This window comes from Aulostomus chinensis, chromosome 15 (assembly GCF_037954235.1).
Source record: "Aulostomus chinensis isolate RoL2024-O1b breed Wild chromosome 15, RoL_Achi_v1.0, whole genome shotgun sequence".
Classification (NCBI taxonomy): Eukaryota; Metazoa; Chordata; class Actinopteri; order Syngnathiformes; family Aulostomidae; genus Aulostomus; species Aulostomus chinensis.
In genome coordinates this window covers 11,138,628-11,163,673 of record NC_141334.1, presented here as the reverse complement: position 1 = coordinate 11,163,673, position 25,046 = coordinate 11,138,628, and the positions used below count along the sequence as shown (strand labels likewise).

The window sequence follows — 25,046 nt, the reverse complement described above, 5'->3', positions numbered from 1 at the left end:
AGGAGATAAGCACTAATGGGCTAGAAAGTGCATCTCACTCTTGCAGTTGTTCAAATATGCCAGCAACAAGAACAGATACTCCATTAAGAGCTCATATCCATCACTGAGCATGAGATCTACCAGGGATTTTTTTCACTGCAGCCAGACTTTAGTCTTCTATCACTTTTAATGATAGAGAGATGGATTTGGATTGTTCTGCCAGTGAGTGGGAGTTGGGATTAACTGTTCTCAGCGGTGTAGTGGACAGAAGCATTCTTGCCTCTGTCTTTTTTTTTTTGTGTTACTGTGCGAGGCTTTTCAACCTTTCATGAACCCCTCGGTGTTGTAAACACACCAGATCCAACAGACCAGTCTTTTGTGAATTTGAATATGTTGGATGAAGCAACAGTTGAATACCAAAACTCCTCTAGAGGTGAAAAATAATGCGAGTCACAATTATTAGCAAACATGTTGCAATACTTGATGATTGCCTGATCTAGTATTGAAATATTTGCTACTGTAAAATAAGTTCAAAAACATTTTTATTTGTGTTTTCACTTTTTTTTTTAAATAAAAAAATTATGTAATTCTCTTAACTACTTGACTTATTCTCTCTTCTGTTGTTCACCAAGGTATCTCTAAGAACATTTTCTACTCCATCTCCTCTGGTGACCCTGATGGGTACTTCACTGTGGACAGTGCTTCTGGTACCATCCGTACAGCCCTTCCCCTCGACCACGAAAGCTGTTCCAGTCTTGATCTGGAGATCCAGGCACGCTCGGGCTCGCCTCCAGCTTTTGGAACCAGCCGGGTACGAATAACCATTTCAGACGTCAATGACAATGCCCCTACCTTCCTACCATCCTCATCAGAGTCCCTCCTACTGCCTGAGATCACCAAGATGGGGACAGTTATCTATCGGATTCAGGCCACGGACAAGGACTCTGGTCATAATGGTCAGCTCAGCTTCGACCTGGTTTCTGCTGGAGTCGCGGGCAGCAGTGGCCAGAGGACGTTTGGTGTTGATCGGGGCAGCGGAGAGGTACGACTGATTGGGAGTCTGTCATACGAAAGCGTCCCTCGCTATGACCTTCAGGTGGTTGCCAAGGATGGCGGGGCACCTCAGCTCAGCTCCACCTTCACCCTTGTGGTCCACATCCAAGCACAGGATGCACAAGGCCCCCATTTTGACACCCTGACCTACCGTGTGGAGCTGCGGGAAAACACACCTCTCAATACACGGTTCTTGCAGGTTAGAGCACTCAACAGAGAGGCTGCCGGGAATGGTGGGAGCTCTTCCTCATCTTCCTCTTCCTCCTCCTCCATTTCCTACCGCCTTAGGCCGGATGGTGATGCTGCAGGGTTTGGTGTCATGCCAGATAGTGGTTGGCTGTTTGTCCGCAGCTCTCTGGACCGAGAGGTTAAAGACATGTACCTGTTGACTATCCTGGCCACCTCAGGCCCAGGAGGGGCAGGGAGAACTGGCAGCGCCACTGTCAGGGTGACTGTGACGGATGAGAATGACAATTCCCCACGACTGAGCCAGGACAGGGTTTTCCTGGCTGTCCGAGAGAACCTGCTGGCGGGGACAGGTTTCGGCAGGGTGTCTGCAACAGACAGAGATGCAGGACTAAATGCTCGACTGACCTACAGGCTTCTACACGCCGACAGACACTTTCAGATCAACTCCCAGACAGGTGAAGATAGATGCATGTTCAGGCAATGTCCAAGCAGTTTGTTGTAATTCCGTTTCCCTGGATTCAAGCAATTTAGGCATGATTTCCCTCAAGGAATCAATGATGTACTGTTTGTGTTTCAATTAATTCAGCATGGTTGTTAGTCTCTAACTATGCGGACGAATTCCTTCCTCGTTTATTTATTTATTCTTTTCATGAAGGCGAGATCAGCACGCGCCTTGCCCTGGACAGAGAGCAGCAGTCCAGCTACCAGCTTGTTGTGGTGGTACAGGACGGGGGGACGCCCCCTCGCAGTGCCACTGGGACAGCTCACATCACCTTGCTAGACGAAAATGACCATGCCCCCAGTTTCACTCATGCCAGGCCGGACAGAGAGCTGCTTTTTCAGGTGAATATGAAGAGATGGAGCTTGATCTCTGACGGAGTTCCTCCGGTGGAGTTTTGAAGTGTATTAATCTAGCAATGATTTCACATGTTGTAAAAGTTTCTTTTCATATCCAATCTTAGTGACATAGAAATGATTTTCCATTGTAGGTGATGGAGGGGCTTCCCTCTGGGACAGTCTTGGGAACGGTGTCGGCTAAAGACCCAGATGAGGGAGAGAATGGCACCATCTTCTACTCTTTATCAGGTGAGTATTTTAATCTTAATGTTGCGGACAGATTGGCTTCCTTTATCTAAAATAAACCATGAACATTGGTTTATTTAGTTTCATTACCTTATCTTTGAGCTGATTTTCATATCCATTGTATCCTCTGAAGGCTCAAGGGCGGAACGATTCACCCTTAACCCAACAAGTGGTGAACTCCGAACTGCCTCCCCTCTGAGATGGGCGGAGCGAGCAGAATATGCCTTCATTGTGATGGCGGCCGACCATGGAACGCCAAGCCTCAGCTCCACCTGCCAGCTAAGCATTCAAGTAAATACGCAGTTACATTTTTTCTTTTTTTTGTATCTTTCAAACACATGCAAGGCATCTGGAAATAGCAATCACTAGCTAATCTGGTGACCGAACCTAAAACTGTCACATCTATACGTTACCTCAATCCTTTCACATTCCTTGCTGCGAGTAATTTCCTCACACTGTGCACAAAGTGAACAGTATAACTGTCAAAGGAATTGAAAAAGGAGGTAAATATGAGAAGGAGCGAAACTGAGCCTGTGCCTGTACAAACACAGAGCATCTATCCAATCTAGTGTGTGTTTCCTGCTCCAAAGGTTAGTGGGGTAACCAAAACCCAAGGTGAGAAACCTCGAACTGCAGGAGGGAGCCAGTCTGGACTGAGTTATTGTTCTGAACTTTCTTCAGGAGGGTCAATTCTGCATATCAACATACAATATCAAGAAGTCATTGCAAGAAGAAAAAAAAAAGTCTGTCACAGCTAGGCATTTTAGTCAGAGAGGTGTGGCATGGTTTTGTTTTAACTGTGAAGTCTTGAGCTGAGCGTTTTTTTACATGATGTGTTTTCAGAAAGGAAAAGGATGCTAATTACAGAGGGAGTGCTTGTCTTAGATTTCGCCTTCGCCCTGCTTGTGCGACGCAAAGATTAGACAGAGGGGAAACAGGCACCTTGGAATCAAATGCTCCCAGATGACATTTGATGAGAGCCAGCTGCACCAAATCACACAGAAAGAAAGGCAATACACCACACGGTAGCAAGCATCAATACACACATACACAGACACACACGCATGCATGTGCGCGCGCACACGCACACACTTACTGCAGTGACATATTCAAACATTCATGGTGTAACATTTCCAGATAATGAATTTGAGATTTCACATGCCTGCTGACACAAAGGTAATTGTTGTATACTGCTAAAGCTACAGAAAAATATATAGTATTGTACAAACAGACTGGTATTTTAAGCAGGGCTGGAGAAGCTAAGAACACTTGAATTCTGTCACACAACATGTAAGCGTTTGCAGCTATATGGTAACACAGAAATCTTCCTTTAAATGGATTTAGTTGAAAATCACTGCCTCATTTTATTGCATGAAAGGCTGTGGTGGGCTTACCTGCACCGACTCCAAATTTGAGACAGGAACAGGTCAATAGCTCTGAATTATTAACGAAATCACTACCTTCTTCTAGGTTCTATTGGTCTTTAACTATGCCAGCAGCAGGTTGCAGTTAATTGCAACAGAAAATGAGAAACTGTGTATATATGGATTTTACAATGACGAAACCAGAGCTTCTTAAAGTCTGCTTATGTGTGCTGTCCTCAGAGCAAAAACCCCCTGGCAGGCAATCTGACCGGACTGCGGTATATGTAGGCTGAGCTTGTTGCTTTGCATTATTTGAAGCTGAACGTGTAGTTTTTCTCCTCGTCACGCCCATTATTATTTTGTCACAGGTCACAAACTCCAACTCTCATCTTGAAGCCAGAGTGCCACAGTGTCAAACATTTACTGGAAAGATTGCACATAATATCTTCATGCACAATGAGAATGCCAGAGGGTTATTATCATAATAACAACAAAACAGAAACAGACTACAGCCCAAGGCTGTGTTTAGGGATTGGCTGGGTTGAGAGCCATATCACTGCATTGTCTTCGGAATACCAAAGGAAATCATATCCTGTAGCAAACTCAGTACACCGCTGGCCTTGACACTTTTCTTCATGCGTGTTTGAAAATATTGTAAATGTTGAAATACTTCCATAGCGAAGATCAGTTTATAATCCTGTTGAGACAGTATGAGACTCTGAATTGTACTGCACTAAGCCCTGGAACGGACATGACCAAAAAAAAATCAATGTCATTTTGGGATATCCCGCACAAGTTTCACATATAGCTTTTTTTTGTGGGGTGTATTATCCTCTGTGTCAACACAGAAACCAAATGAAGAGTGCTCGGAAAAGCTATGGAAGACTCACGGAGGTGGATTTGGCAATGTTTTCTTGAAATAGGTCCCACAAGAAGACACATTGTATTTACTAAGAAACTCATTTTTTTGCTAATAAACCAAACAAAGGCCACAGGTCAGAGCAATGAGTCCGCTAGTATCATTTGCATTTACATGTCTCCCCCTGGGCTCTGTTGAATCGTCATGAATCAGTGAAGAAAGTCCCACTGAATGCTGAAAAGGCTCTTTGACTCCTTTCTTCAGGTTCTCAGCTCCTCCAAATCAACCTCTACTCCCAACATGCTCTCCATGATCCTGAATACAGTTGAAGGTGTTGCTCCAGGTTCCATCATCGGCTCAGTCCGTCCACATGACCAGCATGAACCTGCTCTCGTGGAGGGCCAGGTGACATATCTGGTTGTTGGAGGGACGGACAGGGACGGGACTTTCATGGTGGATCGCCTCAAGGGGGATGTTTACCTGGTACGAGAGCTGGACTATGAGAAGGGCTCGAGTTATACTCTGCACATTGAGGTGTCAGACTTTTCTCAGGCGACCCCTAGCAGCCACCTGGTGCAACTGGGGATCAACGTTCAGGACAGCAACGACCATTCACCCCAGTTCACAGAGGACCCTGTGACCATTGTGATCCCAGAAAACATGGAGCCGGGGGCCTCGATATATACCTTCCAGGCCTTGGATCAGGTGTGACACTGAGATGATTCTCCTTTGATCATACAACTGACATTTCTTCATATTTAGGATCATAACTTTTGACATTTTTAAATAATGTCTGTTTCTACAGGATGGTAGCGGCCCCAACAGTGAGCTACGCTACTCCATCGAGCACTACTGGCCTGACACCCCTGACCTCCTTACACTTGACCCCATGAGTGGAGTCCTGACCCTGGGGCAGAAGTTAGATCGTGAGTCCACGCCATCTCTTTATCTGGTGGTGCGGGCCACAGACCAGGCAGTGGATCCATCCAAGCAGCGCTGGGGTTCCGTTACTGCTCGAGTCTTTGTGACGGACGAGAACGATAACGCTCCGTTATTCAGCTCCCCGTCTGCTGTCAGCGTAATGGAGGACCAGCCTGTAGGGTGCGTGGCATGTCTTTGTTTCTTTTAGTTCCCTTCATACACTTGTATTTATGGTTTAATAATATTTTTCTGTGTTTTTTGACAGCTTTGTGATTTCATACGTGATGACTCGAGATGAAGATGAGGGAGAGAATGGTAGAGTGTCTTACAGAATCCAAGCGGGCAATAGCGCTGGCCGTTTCAGCTTGAACCCCAACACTGGTACGCTTTCTTTTTTTTCGTGTGGTACAATAAAGCATTTAAAAATATCATAATGTAGCAGTAATAAAGCCGAGTCTGTGGGATTTCCCTTAAATATCCAATTTACACTCCATCACATGATGATTAGAGTAAATTTGCCTCATAATTTATAGCTTTTAACAATCCTGCTTTGAATGATTTAACACAGTGAGACTAGCTGCTTTTGTCTGTGCAGTTTCATGATTGATAGATAATCAGCACTGCACCAATGGAAGCCCTCTGGGTGATCAAAAATTTCCAGAAGGCAATAATTACCCACTTATGTGCTACAGGGCCTCAACTGCTAAAATACTCACAACCCTCATAACCTTCTTTACTAGATGATCTTACAGTGCCTAAGAGCAATATTTCACTTTAATAATACTTTATTGTTCTTTTCTTGAGGGAGTTGTTCATGGGAACTGATCTTTATTTGGGCTAGGAAGGTGCACAGACTACAGTATAATATATATGTGTATGTGTAATCTGGGTCTGCTCAACTCTGTCTGAGATGGGATTAGAAACTATATGACCTTTACTTGATGGAGCTTCCAGATGGAAGGGAGTCATTGCTTCATTACTGTCAGGGTGTCCAGTGCATTAGCAGGGACAGCATTCACTTCTGGTTTGTTTCCTACATGAGGAAGGTAGTGTAAAGCTTTTGTTAATAATAACTTTAATAGCAGTTTATTTTGGATTGGATTCCAAAGACATTTACCAAACTGCCTTGCTAATGTGGGCGGTATCATTAGCCCGATTACTGCTAATAAGTGATATGTTTGCTCTGCCAGCATGAACTTACGATTTCACATTACCTCTGCTTTACTGCTACTTTAATTAACTAATGGTTCTGGTAGGTATTTATGTGTATTTTCTCATGTACCCGCAAAGAGATCATCATTTTTTTTTTTTTTGTCCATGCTACTTGTGAACCATATATTCTATTTGCTGTTTTATGCACTCAGCCATTCATTTGTAAGACACTCAGATAGAGTGGAACTGGTGTTATCTGCCACGTGTGTGTACCACTGGCCACTGAAACAATGAAATTAACAAAATCCATCATGCAAGAAGCATTTAAGATGATTAAAAAAGCAGCAATCAACACTGGCTTCCTCTGGAGTTTAGCATGACTTGTTGAACAGTGATGGAAATATGAAAGGGTAGTGGTAGACACAGTAAGAAGACTGTTTCTGGTCCAGGGAGAGAAAAACCACGCCTTTTGCTCTTTATCTTAATCAGAACCCCTCAGTTGGCTACAGAGCAGAATAAAACCGTAAAAATGTTTTGCATATGTCTGTATTTGCCGAAAATGGGAGCTAGTGAACCTTCGCAGAAACGGTCAGCTTATATCGTGTGTGTGTCATGCCATGGCATCTTGCGTGGCGTTAACCGTTAACAGCACCCACGCACAAACATTTCATAATTCCTCCCACTTTGACTGACCCTCGCTGAAGTGGAGGTGATAACAAGGGTGTGGGGTGTAGACATGATAAGGAAGAGTGTAACTGAAGACAGAGTGGGAGAAGTGGGGTTCTAATTCACAGACTATCTCAATCTGAATTTACTTAATTTACATAAAATGCACACACACACATACACACACACTGACTAATGCTTTGCAGACTTAAACACACACAGTAAAGCTGAAGAGGGCGGGTCAGAGGTCGCTTTGAATCAGCAGCTTTTGTAGTTTCAAGTTATCCTCTGGATTTAATGAGTGCAATTGTTCATGTTCGTGTGTGTGTTTTGTAACAATCACACATGTTCAATTGTAAAACCATGCAGTGCTTAAGATTCCAATTAAATTCAAAGTGGCCGTACTGAATAGCTGGCAGGAAGTAACTGCTATCTCACGTAGTGTGGAAACTCTCATAAAACAAAGCTGGAAAGGTTTTGTTTACCAGACCTCCAGGCATCTTAAATACTTCCTCTCTCAGGTACACAAAATTACATCTTCTCAAAAGTAATCTGAACACACACAGAGAAAAACATGCACTTGAAGGCAAAAAAAAAAAAAATCCCAAAAGAAGCAGTTGGAAGTGTAAATCTTTATCTCTCTTGTAGGTTCTCTCTCCATACTTAAAGCTCTGGACAGAGAGGAGCAGGAGGTCTTCAATCTGACTATTGTGGCGGAGGATCATGGGACACCGCCACTTTCCACCTCTCAGGTGTTGTGTGTGCAGGTGATTGATGTGAATGATGAAGCTCCGGTTTTCCAGCGAGCTGAGTTTGAAGCACAAGTGATGGAAAATCAAGGACCAGGAACCACAGTGCTAACAGTGTTTGCCACTGACAGGGATCAAGGTAGGTGCAAAAAAAAAAAACCCAAGAGAATATTTATGCAGATTCATTTCAGCAATTGGAGCACATTTTATATTATTCTCCAAATCCACAAAATGTCAATTTCATGATTCCAGGCACAGATATCACCAGGAAAAACGAGAACAATTCAAGATAAGATAGCCCTTTATTTGTCCCACAGTGAGGAATTTGGCACTGTTACAGCAGCAGAAACAGAAGTAGATGCAGAAAAAGTACAGAGCAATAAATAGCAGAAACTACAATTAACTGCAGTAAAAAAAAAAAAAAAATACACCATAATACACTATCATAACTACAAACAACTCCAATGAATATGAGCAGCGTAAGTGTTGGGCAGTGTAAGTGTTGGCTGTTGCACAGTACCATGTTAAGTATTGCACAGCAAAGTGTAAAAAATATTGCACACAAAGATTGTCCAGGGTCTGGTAGGGGTGGTTATTGGGAGCTGTGCTTGTTGCACAGTCTGACAGCTGCAGGTAGGAAGGACCTGCAGAAACTCTCCTTCACACACTTGGTGGAGGGGCCTGTCACTGAAGGAGCTCGCCAGTGCTGTCAGGGTGTTGTGCATGGGAATTCAAAGAAGAATTAATAGAAGAAGTGAGGATTATAGGGTTGGCCAGCCAAAGAATGATGCAATAAGGGGACGTACAGTAAATGATTTTGAGAAACCAAATCACAAACCAGAAGTTCAGCTTATAATGAAAATGTGTGGTTACAGCCTCCACTGAAGCCCTCTACGTCTGGAGACTTTATTAAGACTTCAGCGTGCAACTTTGGATTCTTGCCCAATCTTTTCTTTTGATTTTTTTTTCAAATTTGTTTTTAAATGCAGGTTCTAATGGCCATGTGACATTTGGTGGTGTGACAGAGGAAGGTTTCATCATCAACCCAGTTACAGGAGTCATCACCACCACCAAGGAGCTGGACAGAGAACATCAGGATCACTACACGCTCACTGGTACTGCAACAGTCTTACATGAGCCCAACTATCAAACATTAGTTTATCTTGTGTCGTCAGCCTAACTGCGTTTATCTCTTGCCAGTGTATGCCAGGGATGGAGGGCTGCCTCCTAACTTTGCCAAGGCTGTAGTCCGAGTGGACGTGCAGGACGTGAATGACAACGCTCCAATTTTTGCAAAACCGTGGTACGGACTGGAAGTGCCAGAGAACCAGGCCCCGGTAGAACTTTGCTTTCTCAAAGCCACAGACCCAGACTCAGGTCCCGGTGGAGAACTAGAGTACAGGATCACTGGTGAGAATGGACAGTGATTTAGTTTGGTGTGTGTGTGTGTGTCTTATATGAAATCATACTTATGAGTCAGAGAACTGGTGAGGCTACAGTAGTCCAGTTCATTTACAGGTTGTTGACACATTATTAAAGGTGACACCTTGTTGTGATTTTGTGATTGCTATTACAACAGAACAGCAGGTGTTCATGGAGCACAGAGAAGGGAGACATTTAATATTGTTTGTGTGTGTGTGTGTGTGTGTGTGTGTGTGTGTGTGTGTGTGTGTGTGTGTGTGTATTGCGTTTTGGAATTCCTGTATTCCTCCCATACACCAGAGCAGATCTGCACAATAGTTTCATTCTTGGCATTGTTCTGTCTTATTTCAAAAATAGAACATTCCCTCTACTTCTCTGGAGCACATTCAGGCTTTGACTTAAGTGCAGAGTTGGCAAAGATGTTTCTCTTGAAATTTTTTTAAAGAATTTCCTTTCCTCTGCCCATGCCCTACTTCCATCCAGCTGGAGACCCTGATGGAGATTTCCACCTGCATGCCAGCACAGGAGCCCTGTCCACCTCACGTGGCTTGGACAGGGAGAGCAGAGAGAAATACAGCCTGGAAGTGGTTGCACTGGACCGAGGCAGTCCCCCTCTCAGCACTACTGTTACAGTGGAGGTCAAAGTACTGGATGTCAACGACAACAGCCCTATTTTCAGTAGCAGTAGCTACTCTGTGGATGTGTCAGAAGATGCTGCGGAAGGATCCCAAGTTCTGGAGGTAGGCTAATTTGCAAATGGGCATTTCTTACAATGAATTTAGCGTGACTATTATCCTTGTGCTTTTAATCATACCCCCAAAATTGTCATGTGTTGTTCATTAACAAGTATGTGCTGATCTATTTGCAGGTGTCAGCCACAGATGCTGATGATGAGTTGAATGGGAAGGTTATGTATTTTCTTAGCCAAGAGGCGCACGGAGCGTTCACAGTGGATGAGAACACAGGTCGCATCACCACATCAGCAACTCTGGACAGAGAAAAATTAGCATCGTACAACTTTCAGGTGTTTGCTGTTGATCTGTCACCAGCTGCACCAAGGAACGCCTCTGCTCAGGTAAATGTGATAGGACACGTTTGATAAAAGAAAGAAGTATTTTTTATGCAACCACACTGACGACAGCCGTGGCCGAAGGCGTTAAGCAGCGCCCTTCTCATCCTCGTGAATTCAACATCTTAATGTTCCAAAATCAGCTGATTAGGTTTTGATGGTTTTTCATCCAGAAAGCTTAACTTCAGTGTATTCTAATAATGTTCTGCAGAAACACTTTGCTGGCCGTAATTCAATGTTGTCCCAGATTTAAAACCATTTATTAAAGTTCTTTAAAGTCTGTTCAACATCCAGCATATAATGAGTCTGCACAAACATGAATGTAAACTGCAACTGGACTAGTTGGCAGAGACATACAACCGCAAGGCAATAACGGCAGTTTGAAGGGTTTTTAATGATCATTGCTTGCAGTAAATTTTATTCCTAACAATCTGTGAATTCCCCAATTTAGGTGAAAGTTACCATCACAGACGTCAACGACAACACTCCCGTCTTCATTCAGGATCCGCTGATCATTGAGGTGTCTAGCAGGAGGGCCCAGCGGGTCCTGGCCACCATGAAGGCTGAGGACAAGGACTTCGGAGCAAATGGCTCTGTGTTTTATCGTTTCGCAACCCCAGTGAAGGGCTTCAGCATCAACTCTCTGACTGGGGAAATCCAGGCCACAGAGCCCCTGGGAGATCTGACTCAGGCTCAGAGGACACTGATTGTGGAGGCCATGGATCAGGGCAGCCCAGCCCAGTCCGCGCAAGGGGTGGTAGTTATCTATGTGAACGAGGTGGAGTACAACGGCATCCGCTTCTCTAGGAATGCCAGAGATGTCAGTATACAGGAGAATGCTGCAAAAGGTCAGACATTAACAGTATCATTAGGGATTGAAGTAGTTAATGCATGTGTATATTTTGAGGAAATCTTTAGTGTCACAGTAAGAAGCATTTTTTTTTTGTTCGACTCGCACAATCCAGGCACAGCTGTGGCTCAGGCTCAGGCTCAACACCCAGATGGCACACGCAAGGGTATCAGTTACAGCCTCTTCAGTGGAAACAGGAAGCAGGCCTTTAGTATCAGCTCCTCAACAGGTGAAAATCTCATGGAAGATAAACATTTTCAAATTAAACTCCTATGAGGTTTAATTCAATTTTGAAATCTGCTAGATTTGTTATTATGTGTCAATTTCATTAAAACGATACGTAACGTGAAGTGATAATTCAAATCCACATCTTTCTTCAGGTGAAATCTGGGTGCAGAGCTCCAAGGGGCTTGACTTTGAAGACACCCCCAAACTCCGTCTAGTCGTGAAGGCAGAAACTGTTTCCTCCACGTCATTCATGGCCATTAACTTGATCCTGCAGGATGTCAATGACAACCTACCTCGCTTCCAGCTTCAGAATTATGTGGCCTATATGAGAGAAGCACAGGGATATGAAATGCCTATCATACAGGTGCTTCTGAATTTAAAAATCTTCCCAACACAGTTGCTTTAGGGTTTCGAAAACCCTCAGCATTCTCATTCTTTCTTTCTTCTCCATACCACCACCAAGGTGGTGGCAGAAGATGTGGACCAGGGTCAGAATGGTCAGGTGACCTACTCCCTTCAGTCCTCAGGCATGAGCGGCCTGTTCAAGATCGACCCGATGACGGGAAGCATCACCACAGCGGCCATCATGGACCGTGAGATCTTCACCCAGACCAAGTGAGAAAAGATCTCTAGTTTTAATGAATCCCACCAACAATCTCACATGTATCTTGGATGAAAATGTATTTAGTCTATAACACATTTGAGGTGCTGCATTGTGTTTCGCAGAAAAAAAAGGTCATTATATTTACACTGGTAAACATTTGTAGAATAAAACCAGATGTAACACATCATTAATCATGTTCATTCAACAAATTTGTGTTTAGTTTTCTAGTGAGGAAGTTGACTGTCTGCGGGTGATCCAAACACTAATGCAATCCAATCTGCACACCACATGTGTCACGCAGCAAAGCAGCTATTTAGAACTCAATAAATCCACTGATGTCTGTAGCTGAAACATTTTCACAACTGCCTGTTTTTCTTGCATCACTATCTGTTCCTATCATCAACAACATCAGAATTGTAATTTTAGAGCTGCACCATGTAATAAAAGTCTCATGAAGAAACCCTTTACTGTCTGCCCACCCACAGGCTTGTAGTTACAGCAACTGATAGAGGAAGTCCTCGACTGGCTGGTTCGGCTACACTGACAGTGATCATTGTTGACCAAAATGACAACAGTCCCACTATTCCCCTGCCTCAGGAAGTTCGCATTCCAGAAAGTAAGTCTGTGAATCTCCAAATGTTTGACCAGACAAAGGATGCTGCCCCACTAACAAGATATTACTAACGTATCTCTCTTCATTGTCCTTTTCTGTCAGACACTTTGATTGGCGCAGAGATCACACTTGTGACAGGTAACGATGTCGACTCCAGTCCTGCCCTTTCCTACTCTTTGCAGCTGGATCCAACAGCTTTAGGCAAGTTTGGGATTCATCGCTACAGTGGAGGTGTATCCCTCACCGCCCCTCTGGACTTTGAGGAGAAGACCTGGTACACCCTGACTGTCAAAGCAACAGACAGCCAGCACCAAACTGAGGCTAACATCACCATATTGGTGGAAGATATTAACGACAATGTCCCTGCATTCACCCATGACCTATATCAGGTAGGATAACCCCTCAAGGACACGCACAAAATATCTCTATTCAAACAAAAATAATCTGCCCATCTTAATGTCAACCTTGAAAGCAAGAGAGATTAAGTTTGGAAGCAATTTGTCTTCAGCACACTTCTTCATTTATCAGAAAAAAATGCACACGTACCAGGACATGCAGACAATGAGGGTGATAAAGGTTAATTGTGGAGAAAGGCTGTAGAGATGACCCCTTCTCATAGTTATCAACTACTGTGTCTCAGGAAAACCTCATTAGCTGAAGTTAATAAAACAGGAATTGGATTTGAAATTTTGTTTTTCCTTTGTGAATTCAGAGCCAAATGACCTCTTCACAATGTGTTTATAATACAGTATGTGTGTATGCGCATATACAATGTGTTCCTGGTTCATTTATTTTGTTCACTCAAGTGTTGAGCTGTTCTTGTTCCATTTCTCACCCCCAGGTAACTCTACCTGAACACACGCCACCAGGGAGTGCAGTTGTCACGGTAACAGCAACTGACAGGGACTCTGGAGAGAACGGCAAAATCACCTACAGGGTGATGTCATCAACTCAGGAGGGATTCTATATTGACCCCAGCAATGGTAGACAACCCTAGCCTTCTTTATTTGGTCCACTGTAGCTCACAATGTCATTTTCTATTTTTAACGCAGTTGTTGAGGAACTTGAATATAAATCTGACTCACTCCCATTGTCATTCCTATCCAGGAACTCTGTTCATCAATCACAGAGCTGAGTTTGACCCTGAGCGTCCATCAGTCAGTATTGTCATTGAGGCCTGTGATGGGGGATCACCCTCACTCTCCTCCCTCACTACGATCCAGGTTCAGATTGCTGACATCAATGACAATGCTCCTGTGTTTCACCAATCAGAATACAGGTCAGTCGATATATTTATTAGTTCCTTCATTTATCATGATGTAGCCTCTGTAGTTGTTCTGACACATGTAATCTCTTCCAGGGCAACAGTTTCAGAGGATACCATCCCAGGCTCAACAGTTCTGACGTTTGAAGCCTTTGACAGCGACCTCTCCAGAGAAAACTGTGGCTTTGACTTTGCTATTGCCAATGGCAATGAAGGGAACGTGTTCCAAATCGAAAGCAGTGTCCGCTTTCTTGAGGGAAGGGGCTTCCAAACTGTTGGGACGCTACTTTTGGCCGAGGGGCTTGATTTTGAAGCCAAGTCACTTTACAACCTCACGGTGGTGGTGTCAGACCGTGGCGTGCCTCAGAGGAGCTCTAGTGTTGCTGCTGTGATTGTCATCGGTGATGTGAATGATAATCCCCCGGTCTTTGGTAGAGCTGAATACACTGTGTCACTTAGCGAAGGAGCTGCTGCTGGAACTGAGATCATACGACTGACTGCCACAGGTTAAAAAAAACGTCCTTTTTTTCCTCCTGTTTTCTCTCTGCTATGTAGTTCAGTTATTGATCTCCCTTTCTTCTCATCTGTTTTTCAGATCCAGACTCAACTCCCAATGCTGAGGTCCAGTATACGATCAGCTCCGGTGATGAAATTAACTTATTTAATGTTGATCAATGGACTGGAGCCTTGCGGCTTCAGCAAGCACTTGACCGTGAGCACCAGTCCACCCATACTATCATCATCCAGGCCACAGATGGACAGGGTCACTTCGCCCTAGCTCCAGTCATTATTGAGGTTAAAGATGTGAACGACAACCATCCCTTCTTCCCTGTGGAAGTCCTGACTGCTAGTATCAGAGAAAACCAGCCAGCAAATTCAGCTGTGACTGTTCTCCATGCTATTGACCATGACACAGGGGTTTATGGCCAGCTGAAGTACTACATGATGGAGCGGTCGGGTGCAGGCAAAGACAGCTTCACTGTGGACCAGAACTCTGGAGAAATAAAAAGCAGAATTCCCTTTGACTTTGAGAAGATCAATTCCTTTAACTTTGTAGCATTGGCAGTCGATTCTGGAAACCACTCTGCCACAGTCACGGTACAGGTCTTTGTCACAGGTGAAGATGAGTATGACCCACTCTTCACGTCCCCAGAGTTCTCCTTTGAAGTCCCAGAAGGTGCAAAGAAAGGTCAGAGCATTGGCCAGGTCCAAGCGAATGACGAGGATGAAGGGGTGGATGGTATTGTTCTCTACTCTATTCCCAACAGTTCTCCATACTTTGACGTAAACAAAACCACCGGGGTCCTTTTCCTAAAGATGGACAATTCAGGCGGCGGCAGCAGCAGCAGCAGCAGCAGCAGCAGCAGCAGCGGGTCAGGCCGCTCCAAAAGAGAAACCAGGCTAATGACCCTAGATGTGAAAGCTCACAGTCCTCTGGATACATCTCGCACCACAACAGCCCAGGTGTCCATTGATGTCACAAACACAAACTTTGGATTGGCCCCTGATGTCAACATTCTGCTCATCAGCATCATTGCCGTGTCCCTTGGTGTCATTGTATTGCTTGTTGTCATGGCCGTGGTTGTGTTCCTAGTCAAGTCACGCAGGAGGAAGAAAGGCCAAGAAACAGGAAATAGAAATGTGGCCTCTGGAACTGCCCTGCAGAAACTGGATGAATGCAACTCAGGACAAGGTAGAGAAAGGATCTACCATCAGGCCCTGCCAGGCTATGTTGGAGATCAAGGTGGGGCAGGTGGGGGTCCCTACACTAGAGGGGGATCTCTTGATCCTTCTCACTCTAGCGGAAGAGGATCAGCTGAGGCAGCAGAGGATGATGAAATCAGGATGATAAATGAATACCCTCGTGTTGCATCCATTACCTCATCCATGCAGGAGCACATCTCAGCCAGGGGTCCAGACTCTGGAATTCAGCAGGATGCTGACCAACTGTCTGATATCTCCTGTGAGCCTGCAGCGTTGGAGGGTAGTTCCTGGTTCAAAGGAAAGAAACTGGGTGGCAGTCTTAGTGGGACCTTGCTCTCTGGTCAGCTCCCAGTCTACAGGGATGAGGGAGGTGGCTACCTGGGAGTAGGGCGTGGCCTCAACATTTCCCTCCCCAAAGATTACGCCTTCCCCGAGGATGGTAAACCTTCAGTGGACGGTTCCCTCACTGCTATAGTTGCCAGTGATGAGGAGCTTCGCGGAAGCTATAACTGGGATTACCTGCTGAACTGGTGCCCCCAGTTCCAGCCTCTGGCTAATGTCTTCACAGAAATTGCTAGGCTGAAAGATGAAACAGCCCAGCAGAATCAGAATCCCCGGCAGCCATTCCAGCCTAAGCCCAAAATAGACCCAAAACCAAGAATTGATCCCCCCCCTCTCATCACATCAGTGGCCCACCCAGGAGCCATGTCAGTCCCCCCCAAAGTCCCTGTGATTGGACGGACATTTCCTCACTTGGCCTCACTCCGCAGGTCCCCCATCAGTCATGAGGGCTCCATTTCTTCAGCAGCAATGTCCCCGAGCTTCTCCCCATCTTTGTCTCCGCTGGCAGCACGTTCTCCAGCTGTTTCTCCCTTTGGAGTCAATCAAGGACCTTCAGCATCCATGATCAGCACCCGGGAGCCCTCACTGGACCAGAGTCCCGATCATGAGATGAGAATATGATGACAGTTTCAGCTGTTAAACATCCAGCAAAGCATGACAGAACACTTTGACTCTCATGGAACGATAGAGTGGAGATGCTATGCTGTTGTTGCTCTCAGTATTATGGTTACACCGTAACATGGAAGGTTTCATGTCCAATTACTGACATTTGTTTGGACAATAACCAGCAACAAAATAAACTTAATCATCTCTTCAGTGGTGTAATATTATTACACAAAGGTGGAACATGGGAACAGCCCACTCCCTCGTGTCCACAGTGACGCAGGTCTCGATGAACTGATCAGGGTTTAAGAGAACGAACCTCCTCATGGAAATGTGCCCTGCAGTCAGAGATCCCTTAGTGTGTAGATAGATAAAAGTGAAGTTTTCTCGTTACCTCACTGGCTGGCCAGAGAGCGAAGAACCTTGTTCCTCTCTTTGTGTCTGTGGACATTTTTACGCTCTAGTATTAAACCCATCCAATGGCTGCTTCTGGTCATGTGTGTCAATCCCACGGACAAAAGTGGATTCATGAAATGCATCACACAGGGGAACAGCAATGAAGATTGTTGTCTTTCTCACCAATTCAGACGACATGTTTTTCTTTTATTTTTATATATTTTTATATAAAATTATTATTTCAAACTCGTGTTTTTTGTGTATTTGCATATATGTATATTTGTATGTATGCAGACTATGCTACTGTATGTATGTGTCTCCTAGGTTTTTAGAGACTTGTGACATGTGAGTGAGAGTGTTTTTAGCATTATTTATATGAAAAGAGGACTTGTTGCCAACAGTAGGAGACCAAGCGCAGCTCACACGTGTTTGAAAAATATTTTGTCAAAGTGCAGATCACTCCGATTTCCAAACAGGAACTGGATGGAAACCCAGATCAATCTCAACGCCTGCTTCAGCACCCTCCCTTTGTTATTCAGGGACAAGTCGATTTGCTGATCACCTCCGTGTCTTTGATAGAAAGTGCTTCCGAAATTCAACTGCATTAATCAGTATTTTACACAACTGTGAAGTTGTTCATCTCAGCACAAGGGAATCATGCAGTGAACGAGATTGGATTCTCAATGGAAGGTGGCAGAACTTGTAGCACATGAGCCAGAAAAAAATGGGAAGCAAAAGCCTGAATGCATTAGTCCCGATGAATGTACAAGGATGTAGCAACCAGAACAGTATTGTTTCCATGTTGCCTTTCTGTTCCATGCATTATATCTATGGTCGTCACATCAAAGATCGCCGACATGATGAGGTGCTTCATGGTTTCATGTGTTAAACTCATCATCTGCTCTTCCTCTCATTGTTTAGATCCAGGAAGGGAGGCTTTTGGTCTTCCATGTTTATTTATCACGCTAGTCATCTTTTTGAGGTATTTACAGTCATCGGATGTTTATCTCTGTGATTTATCATCTTTGTTCAACATCATTCTACAAGCAAAGTTGGCACCAGTTCAGCTACATGTGCCACGATGAGCCTGGAACCCCAGCACCGCGGGCTCTCAACTCATTATCACGCTGTCTTAAAACATTTAGTGTCGGAGGACCTTAATTTGGAATACGGTTTCAGATGGCCAGCAGTGACTGATCGTTGGAGCAACTACAAACTAAAAAGACGTACAAAGTGCTGTACATATATTTAAAGCAAATAAAAACAAATTCCTATGATCTCTTTTGACAAACGGGAGTCTGACCTCATCTTTGATGCAAGAACTTAAAACTGAAGGTGGAGATTGTCCCAGTTATATGAGATGCGAATGATGCTCATGAAGAGCTGAAACTGGTTGATATTTAGGGAAGGAGCAGTTCTGGCTTTGGGCAGAATGTCAGCTGATAGACGACAGAACAGTGGCCCCCAAACCGGAGTGTGCACGGCTCCCAGAGGTATTTTTTCAAAGGGTAAGGGTCTGGAAAAATCTTTTAGAACCACTGTTACATGTTATTTTGTTGATGTCATTAATGAATCTGTTTCTCATTTTGTTCATGCAGTGAGACTTCCATCATCACGCTGAGACATAAAAGAACTTAAAATGATAAAGACACAAATATAAAAGAGAAACCCGAACAGAGGCTCATCAGCAGATAAATGACATGTCACACTATTCATAAAATAATATGTTTGGTGTACCATGTGTCACGATGCTGTACAACTGGAACAAAGGTTTAGATGCTCTGTTCTTTCTCCCATCCTGAAAAATACTCACCTCCACTGAAAGCTCCACCCAGCATATATATATATATATATATATATATATATATATATATATATATATATATATATCCTCCCTGACATTTTAAATATGTTTCTGTTACAAGGTAACATCAGCTTCCTGCTGCATAACTCAAACCTCAAGCCAAGGTCCAGTCGACACTGGATTCAGTTTTTCCAGCTTATATAGCAGCAGAAGACGTTGATGGAGCTGAATAATTGCAAAAATGTTTATTTCATATGGGCCACAGACATGTTTGTATAGCTGCTGGGGATTTCTGCTTCATTTGGTCATTGCACACAGCCATGCAGTTTTTACTGTGTTAGGTACAGAAGAGGATTTTGACAAGTTGTAAGAGGCAAAGCCAGCAACAGAAGCTGCTGTGGTACAAGTGAGACACGCGAGACCTGCAGTGACATGAGAGGTGGTGAACAGGTACATATTTGAAGCTTTATTTGAATATTGGCACGTTTGTGTTATTCATAGAGTGAACGTTCCTCCATGTACAGTCGTCTGAGTCACAGTACAATTCACAGGATGATGATTCGACATTTACAAGCTTATTAACTCCACTGTAGTCCGGGCTGCCCTCACTTACAGGTTCACCTCAACACACAGCTGTGTTTACAGCCGGCTGTCTCAACGCTGTCAGCAGCCCCCCCCCCCCCCCCCCCCCAATAATCACATGCACTGACACACATTCATGGAAGCTGCTTCACAGTGACACACGGGGCCCACAACCATCACCACAGCTGACTCTGGCCTGGATCCAGCTACGACAGGCCCATACTGGGCTGAGTTTGTTGCTGCAGAATCTGGGCGGAATCTGCCTGGAGCAGACATCTATCCAGTGGGGTTGTAAGTCAAATATGGAGCCACATTAAAATATTTTTCTGTGTCTGTACACGCATGTAGTGATTGATGAAGCAGTTTAATGTGTATTAGGAAGACAATAAATCCCACACATCGGGGTTTGAATTATCGATTGCTTCAACTGAAACTGCTTTTAATGGAATTCTGGAAACAGGAACCAGAACATGACAACAGATCCACCCAACACTGATCACTTCCTCCTTAACGAGTTTGATAAATGTATTCAAACATCCATCCATCCATCCATCCATCCATTTTTCTAAACTGCTTCTGATAAGGGTTGTGGGGGGGGTGGAGCCTATCCCAGCAGTCTTCTGGCGAGAGTAGGGTTCACCCTGGACAGGTCACCAGTCCATCACAGGGCCAACACATTTAGACAGACAACCATTCACACTCACAGTCACACCTACAGTCAATTTAGAGTATCAATCAGCCTCGTCCCCTCTTGATGTCTTTGGACTGTGGGAGGAAGCTGGAGTACCAGAGAGAACCCACACAGGAACAGGGAGAACATGGAGACTCCACACAGAAAGATCCTCTGATGGAGCCGGGACTCAAACCTGGAACCATCTTGCTGTGAGGACACAGTGCTCACATTAGGTTTGGTTTGGCACACCTGATAAAATAAATACATAATCAACAAGAATAATATTAATTACTATTTGGTTTGCTTTCTTTTTTTTCTGAAGTAAAAATGATTTTTATTTGGAACACTAAATATTGACTACTTTGTCACAATTTCTTCAGATGCTGTGCAGGACGTAAGTTTGGGACAAGAGAAATAAGGGGGGAAAAGGGAAGAGGCGTCAGAGACAGCGACAATATGTGTTTGCTTTTACCATTTAGTTTGAGTTTGGGCTCACCAGGGGAGGAGTCTGGGCACTCGGATGAATGTGAGAACAGCCGTCTGGAGTCACACTGCCTGCTTTAGTCTGCAACGAGAAGCTCAAGTACTGCAGGAGCACGATAAAAAAATCCACGTTGAGCTGAGTTAGGTCTTCAGCTAAATATGCGGAATTAATGGCTCAAATCAACAGCTTCACTTTTAAGAGCATCACGTTATTATCAGTAACACATGAGCAACATTTAATCACTTCTCACAAGAGAACACATTGGTTTTAACGTATAAAGAGAGAATCACTTTGACTGACAGCATTTGGAATTAAGCTGAACAATAAATATTCATCCCAAGAGAAGCCTTGGGAGAAACGTAAGTGCGCAATTTGATTAGTGCTCTTTACAAACTATTGGAAAAAATAAATCATTTCAATTAACGCACTGCGTTGAGGAGTCTGGAGGAACCTGCAGCTGCGCTATCTGGACATCAAACCTATAAACCTCATGTGAGCCTTGGCCTGGCGCTGCAGTTGATATCCAGGTGCTTTTCATCCCAGCTGTATTTCTTCATTAAATGGTGAGGCAGTACGTCTGCACAAATGCACAAATACTAAACCCAAACACCAAGCATGTATTACAGACAAAATTCATTGCACCTCTGGATAGAGTGCACACGCGAGGATCAGGGTGTTCAAGAAAGCAACAGAACAAAGTGACAACTTTTAAAAAGAATAATGTGAAAAATCAAGGAAGTGCTTTGTAGCGATTTTTAACTCCTGGAATTGAAAATTGGTTCGAATATTAGTCGGTATTTTGCGATTGTAATGTTCGATGTTGTAAACGTTAAATAAAAGCTGAAAAACATCTGAAAAAAATCAGTCAATTTTGCCAGATGATCTCTGTAATGCTCGTACATCATTATGTCGGATTTAACCATAATCACAAAAAAGAGAAGAAGAAAAAAAACAACAACAATTCCCTGCCAGTGGCTTTTAAACCTGAAGTCTGTTTTATATTTTAGGTCTACAACTAAAACTCCTCTGATGGTTAGAAGATGTTTTGCAAGTGGATAGAGACAAAATGTTGCTTTAGAAAAAAAGTGATGAGACGCTGAGGATGTTTTGTTGATTATAGAACAGATTCAATTTCTGCCCAAATCAAAGTTTTCTCTTTCTTACACGTAGATTTGTTCCCCACGTGCCTCAATAGAAATGAAATAAATCTTTCATGTTCAAGTGGATGACCTCATAACCTTTTTTCGTACAACATTCAAAACTGCGCCTATATAACTTGTAAAAGTATGTTTTCATGTGGAAAGTATCATGGTATAGTTGGTTGTGTTGCTTAGTTTTGAACGATTCTCTCTGATATTTACAGATATACTGAAGTCCTCAATGTCCGAATCTGATGGCATGTCAGCGTAGAATAGAGGGAGCTCAAAGAGCGGTTGCCTCAGCAAGGGTGACGTCAACCAAATCCACTATGTGTCATGGATCTGTCCCAAAATGTAATGGGTCTTCTTGGACCATGTTACACCCCTCCAGCAAGGTTGTTGAAAATTGCCCTTATTGCTGTTTCGTCATCCTGTTAACAGACAAACAAACAAACTGCACTGATCACATTACCTCCTTGGCGAAACATCTCAATTCCAAAATGGATTCCTGTCTTGTTCACCCTGGAGTCCTCAAACTCTACGGACCCCGTGGCTTAAGAAACTGCTGTTCCAAGGTCAGATGGGCCCCCAAGATCCAACACACACCCCCGTGTGCGCGCACGCACACACACGCACGCACGTACAACTCTCTGGTATCAGCCATCTCCGAAAATGACCATGAATGAATGCATCCATCCCAACCCACTGTTGTTCCTCAGTTCTTGTCTCTGCTCACCGAGGAATAAATTCTCACTGTTTTACATTGCTGTCAGAAAAGTGTGCCGTGTGTGTGTGTGTGTGTGTGTCTGTGTGAGTGTGTGTGTGTCTGTGTGAGTGTGTGTGTGTGTTGAGAGGTTGTGATGCTTGTGGAGCAGTCCTAATCTTGACATATCATGTAACTTCCTGAGCTTTAACATCAAAAGAAAATGATTGTCGATCAATTATGGGGGTTTTTTTGGACTCATGGAGCTACGGAATGGTAGATAATAAGTTAGCTTGCTATTGTGTGTGTGTGTGTGTGTGTGTGTGTGTGTGTGTGTGTGTGAGAGAGGTATGTCGAAGTGCCTCTGATCATGTTTGCGACACGGAAACCATATAATCTTTCTTTCCTGATACAAAGCAATGCAAAGTTTGTTTCCGCCTCTTTTCTGTGCCGTGCTGTTTGCGTGACCAACAGGATACACGGAGGAAAAACAGTCAACAAAGTTCTATGAGTTTTTACTTGACAGGAGAACAGAGCCAGCTGAGTCAGAGCGAGCCTGGTTCTCATTTCCATTCTCTCTCTCTGTCTCTGTCTCTGTCTCTCTCTCTCTCTCTCTCTCTATCACTGGTGTCACACATTTCTGATAGCTGGAAGGGGACAGAGAAGTGGATGGAGGTATAGAATGGCAAGAAAAAAAACAACAAAGAAGTTTACCACAATGCATTTCTGTAGAATCCCATTTTGCACCAAAGTTAAAATAACAGTTTAGATGTTGAACTCTGCGACATTGTTAATTACTAAGAAATCACAGGAATTGTTGGAAATAATTCCACTGAGAGTTTGGTGCACCGTTTTAGCCTTTTGCTAATTACCATCTTTTGAATGAGCGTTTCATGCATGTTGTTTCTGCATTGTTTAAAAATAGCAACATTAATCAACCTTTTAAATGTTAGAAAAATAAATTGCTCTCTGGATTTCTGCACAGAATAATCAGCCTTCAACCCAAAGTATGGATGTAGTAAATGAATGTTTCCATGTGAGAGAGTGCAGGCATCACAAATACTGTGCAGAGAGCCCGGTGATGTCAGTTGAAGGTCATTCAATCAATCTGCTGGTTTGCAAATCTCTGACGAGTCCTCCAACCCAAACAGCAGAAGTCATTCGTTTTGACCCTCTGATAAGACGCTTGACTGTGTTTCCGATGTAACCCATAAGCATGTTTCCTTTCAGCCTCAGTACAAATCACTCTCGAAAAATAACCGTGCTTCATGATCATGGTTTGTAAAACACCTTGCGCTCATGTCTGAAAATGAAGTCCGTCAAACGTGATCAAACTTAGGTACTTAGATGTATTTTGCTGCTACATTTATCGACATTATCTACTTTTTTTTATTTTTTATTCGACAAAATGCCATCTGTAACTTCAACATCATCTCAGGTCATCTGCATTTTTCCTTGGAAGGACAATCTGGCTTTATTATTTGAAATACGATCCAAGATCAGAATATGTGCTCGAGCTCTGCTGAGAGTCGTTGCAAGAACCTCTTAAGAAACTAAAATCAAATGACTTCATGTGGTTTTATTGCCTGTGGAATGAATTTGTGGCATGTTGGCAACAAAGTGATCAAAATTTAGACCTCCGTGTCCAAAAGTGACATTTAAGTTGGTATTGAAATTCCTTTCATTTCTTTCAATAACAACCCTGAGGTTTGTCGCCTCGCGGGTGCTGTGAACCTCCTACACCACAGCGAAACCCCAAACAGATTCAGCATTCGACGTTACGATCCTGTGTAGTAAGCATCTCCTGCCTCTACTGATTGTGAAGAAAGAAGAGAAGGAAGCCATTTACACATGATCTCATTGTCTTACCCTGAATGGGCCATTCAACCCTGCACAGGTTGTGGTGTCGCCAGCCAAAACATATACCGGGGCGGGGGTGCCTTTCTGCTTAGTAATTCTTTATTTGCATGAATTACAGGCTATGGTAAAGATGAGGTTCAAAGGTCATATGGATGGCACCCAGATGGAACGAAGAGAGGGGAAAAACGAGGGGGAGCCTCAGTGAGCGTGTGCCAGGATTACATCTATGAGCTAGGTCCTAATGGACTCCATACCTCCTCGCTCCCTCCCTCGTCCCTTTTTCTTTACTCGCTCTCTTCTGTTTCTCTCCATCAGCCTGTTAGTCGGTGAGGTTGGTCTGACTGTCAGCAGCTTATACTTTGTTCACACAGACTGTAGAGTTCATGTGTTCGTTGTTAATTTGTCAATTATGACAACCTCTCGCTACTTCTCTATCAACCTTTTCTCTATCCATCCGCCTGACACACGAACCGTCCTCTGCTGTTTGACTATCCTGCGGCCTCGTTTCATCTTTGCCCCCTTTTTTTCATTCTTAAGATGTGAGGAATAATTCCAGTATTGAGCAAGAACATGAGGAAAGGCTGCCAAATGTCAACTTCAGAGTGCTTTTTGATTTTTGTTTTGTTTTGCCAACATAAGGCTCAGATTGTTGTTAAAAAGGTCTGAAAACATTACGAAATCAATTCCTAGA

General features: G+C 43.7%; 1 protein-coding gene across 5 annotated transcripts in view; it reads left to right on the top strand.

The window, feature by feature from the left end:
- Window positions 1–18,383, top strand: part of dchs1b (dachsous cadherin-related 1b) — an 85,875-nt gene extending 67,492 nt beyond the window's left edge. For all 5 annotated transcript variants that reach the window (XM_086226345.1, XM_086226346.1, XM_086226348.1 and 2 more), the window contains 22 exons: window positions 612–1,676; window positions 1,877–2,064; window positions 2,211–2,307; window positions 2,438–2,595; window positions 4,792–5,232; window positions 5,333–5,628; window positions 5,714–5,829; window positions 7,915–8,154; window positions 9,005–9,130; window positions 9,216–9,425; window positions 9,921–10,177; window positions 10,306–10,512; window positions 10,958–11,354; window positions 11,472–11,585; window positions 11,737–11,948; window positions 12,048–12,199; window positions 12,674–12,804; window positions 12,904–13,190; window positions 13,643–13,784; window positions 13,909–14,080; window positions 14,162–14,571; window positions 14,661–18,383. In XM_086226345.1, the coding sequence (XP_086082471.1) occupies window positions 612–1,676; window positions 1,877–2,064; window positions 2,211–2,307; window positions 2,438–2,595; window positions 4,792–5,232; window positions 5,333–5,628; window positions 5,714–5,829; window positions 7,915–8,154; window positions 9,005–9,130; window positions 9,216–9,425; window positions 9,921–10,177; window positions 10,306–10,512; window positions 10,958–11,354; window positions 11,472–11,585; window positions 11,737–11,948; window positions 12,048–12,199; window positions 12,674–12,804; window positions 12,904–13,190; window positions 13,643–13,784; window positions 13,909–14,080; window positions 14,162–14,571; window positions 14,661–16,732 (7,490 nt within the window). In that variant the 3' untranslated portion in view covers window positions 16,733–18,383. The remainder of the gene's footprint in view (window positions 1–611; window positions 1,677–1,876; window positions 2,065–2,210; window positions 2,308–2,437; window positions 2,596–4,791; window positions 5,233–5,332; window positions 5,629–5,713; window positions 5,830–7,914; window positions 8,155–9,004; window positions 9,131–9,215; window positions 9,426–9,920; window positions 10,178–10,305; window positions 10,513–10,957; window positions 11,355–11,471; window positions 11,586–11,736; window positions 11,949–12,047; window positions 12,200–12,673; window positions 12,805–12,903; window positions 13,191–13,642; window positions 13,785–13,908; window positions 14,081–14,161; window positions 14,572–14,660) is intronic.
- Window positions 18,384–25,046: the final 6,663 nt, after the last annotated feature.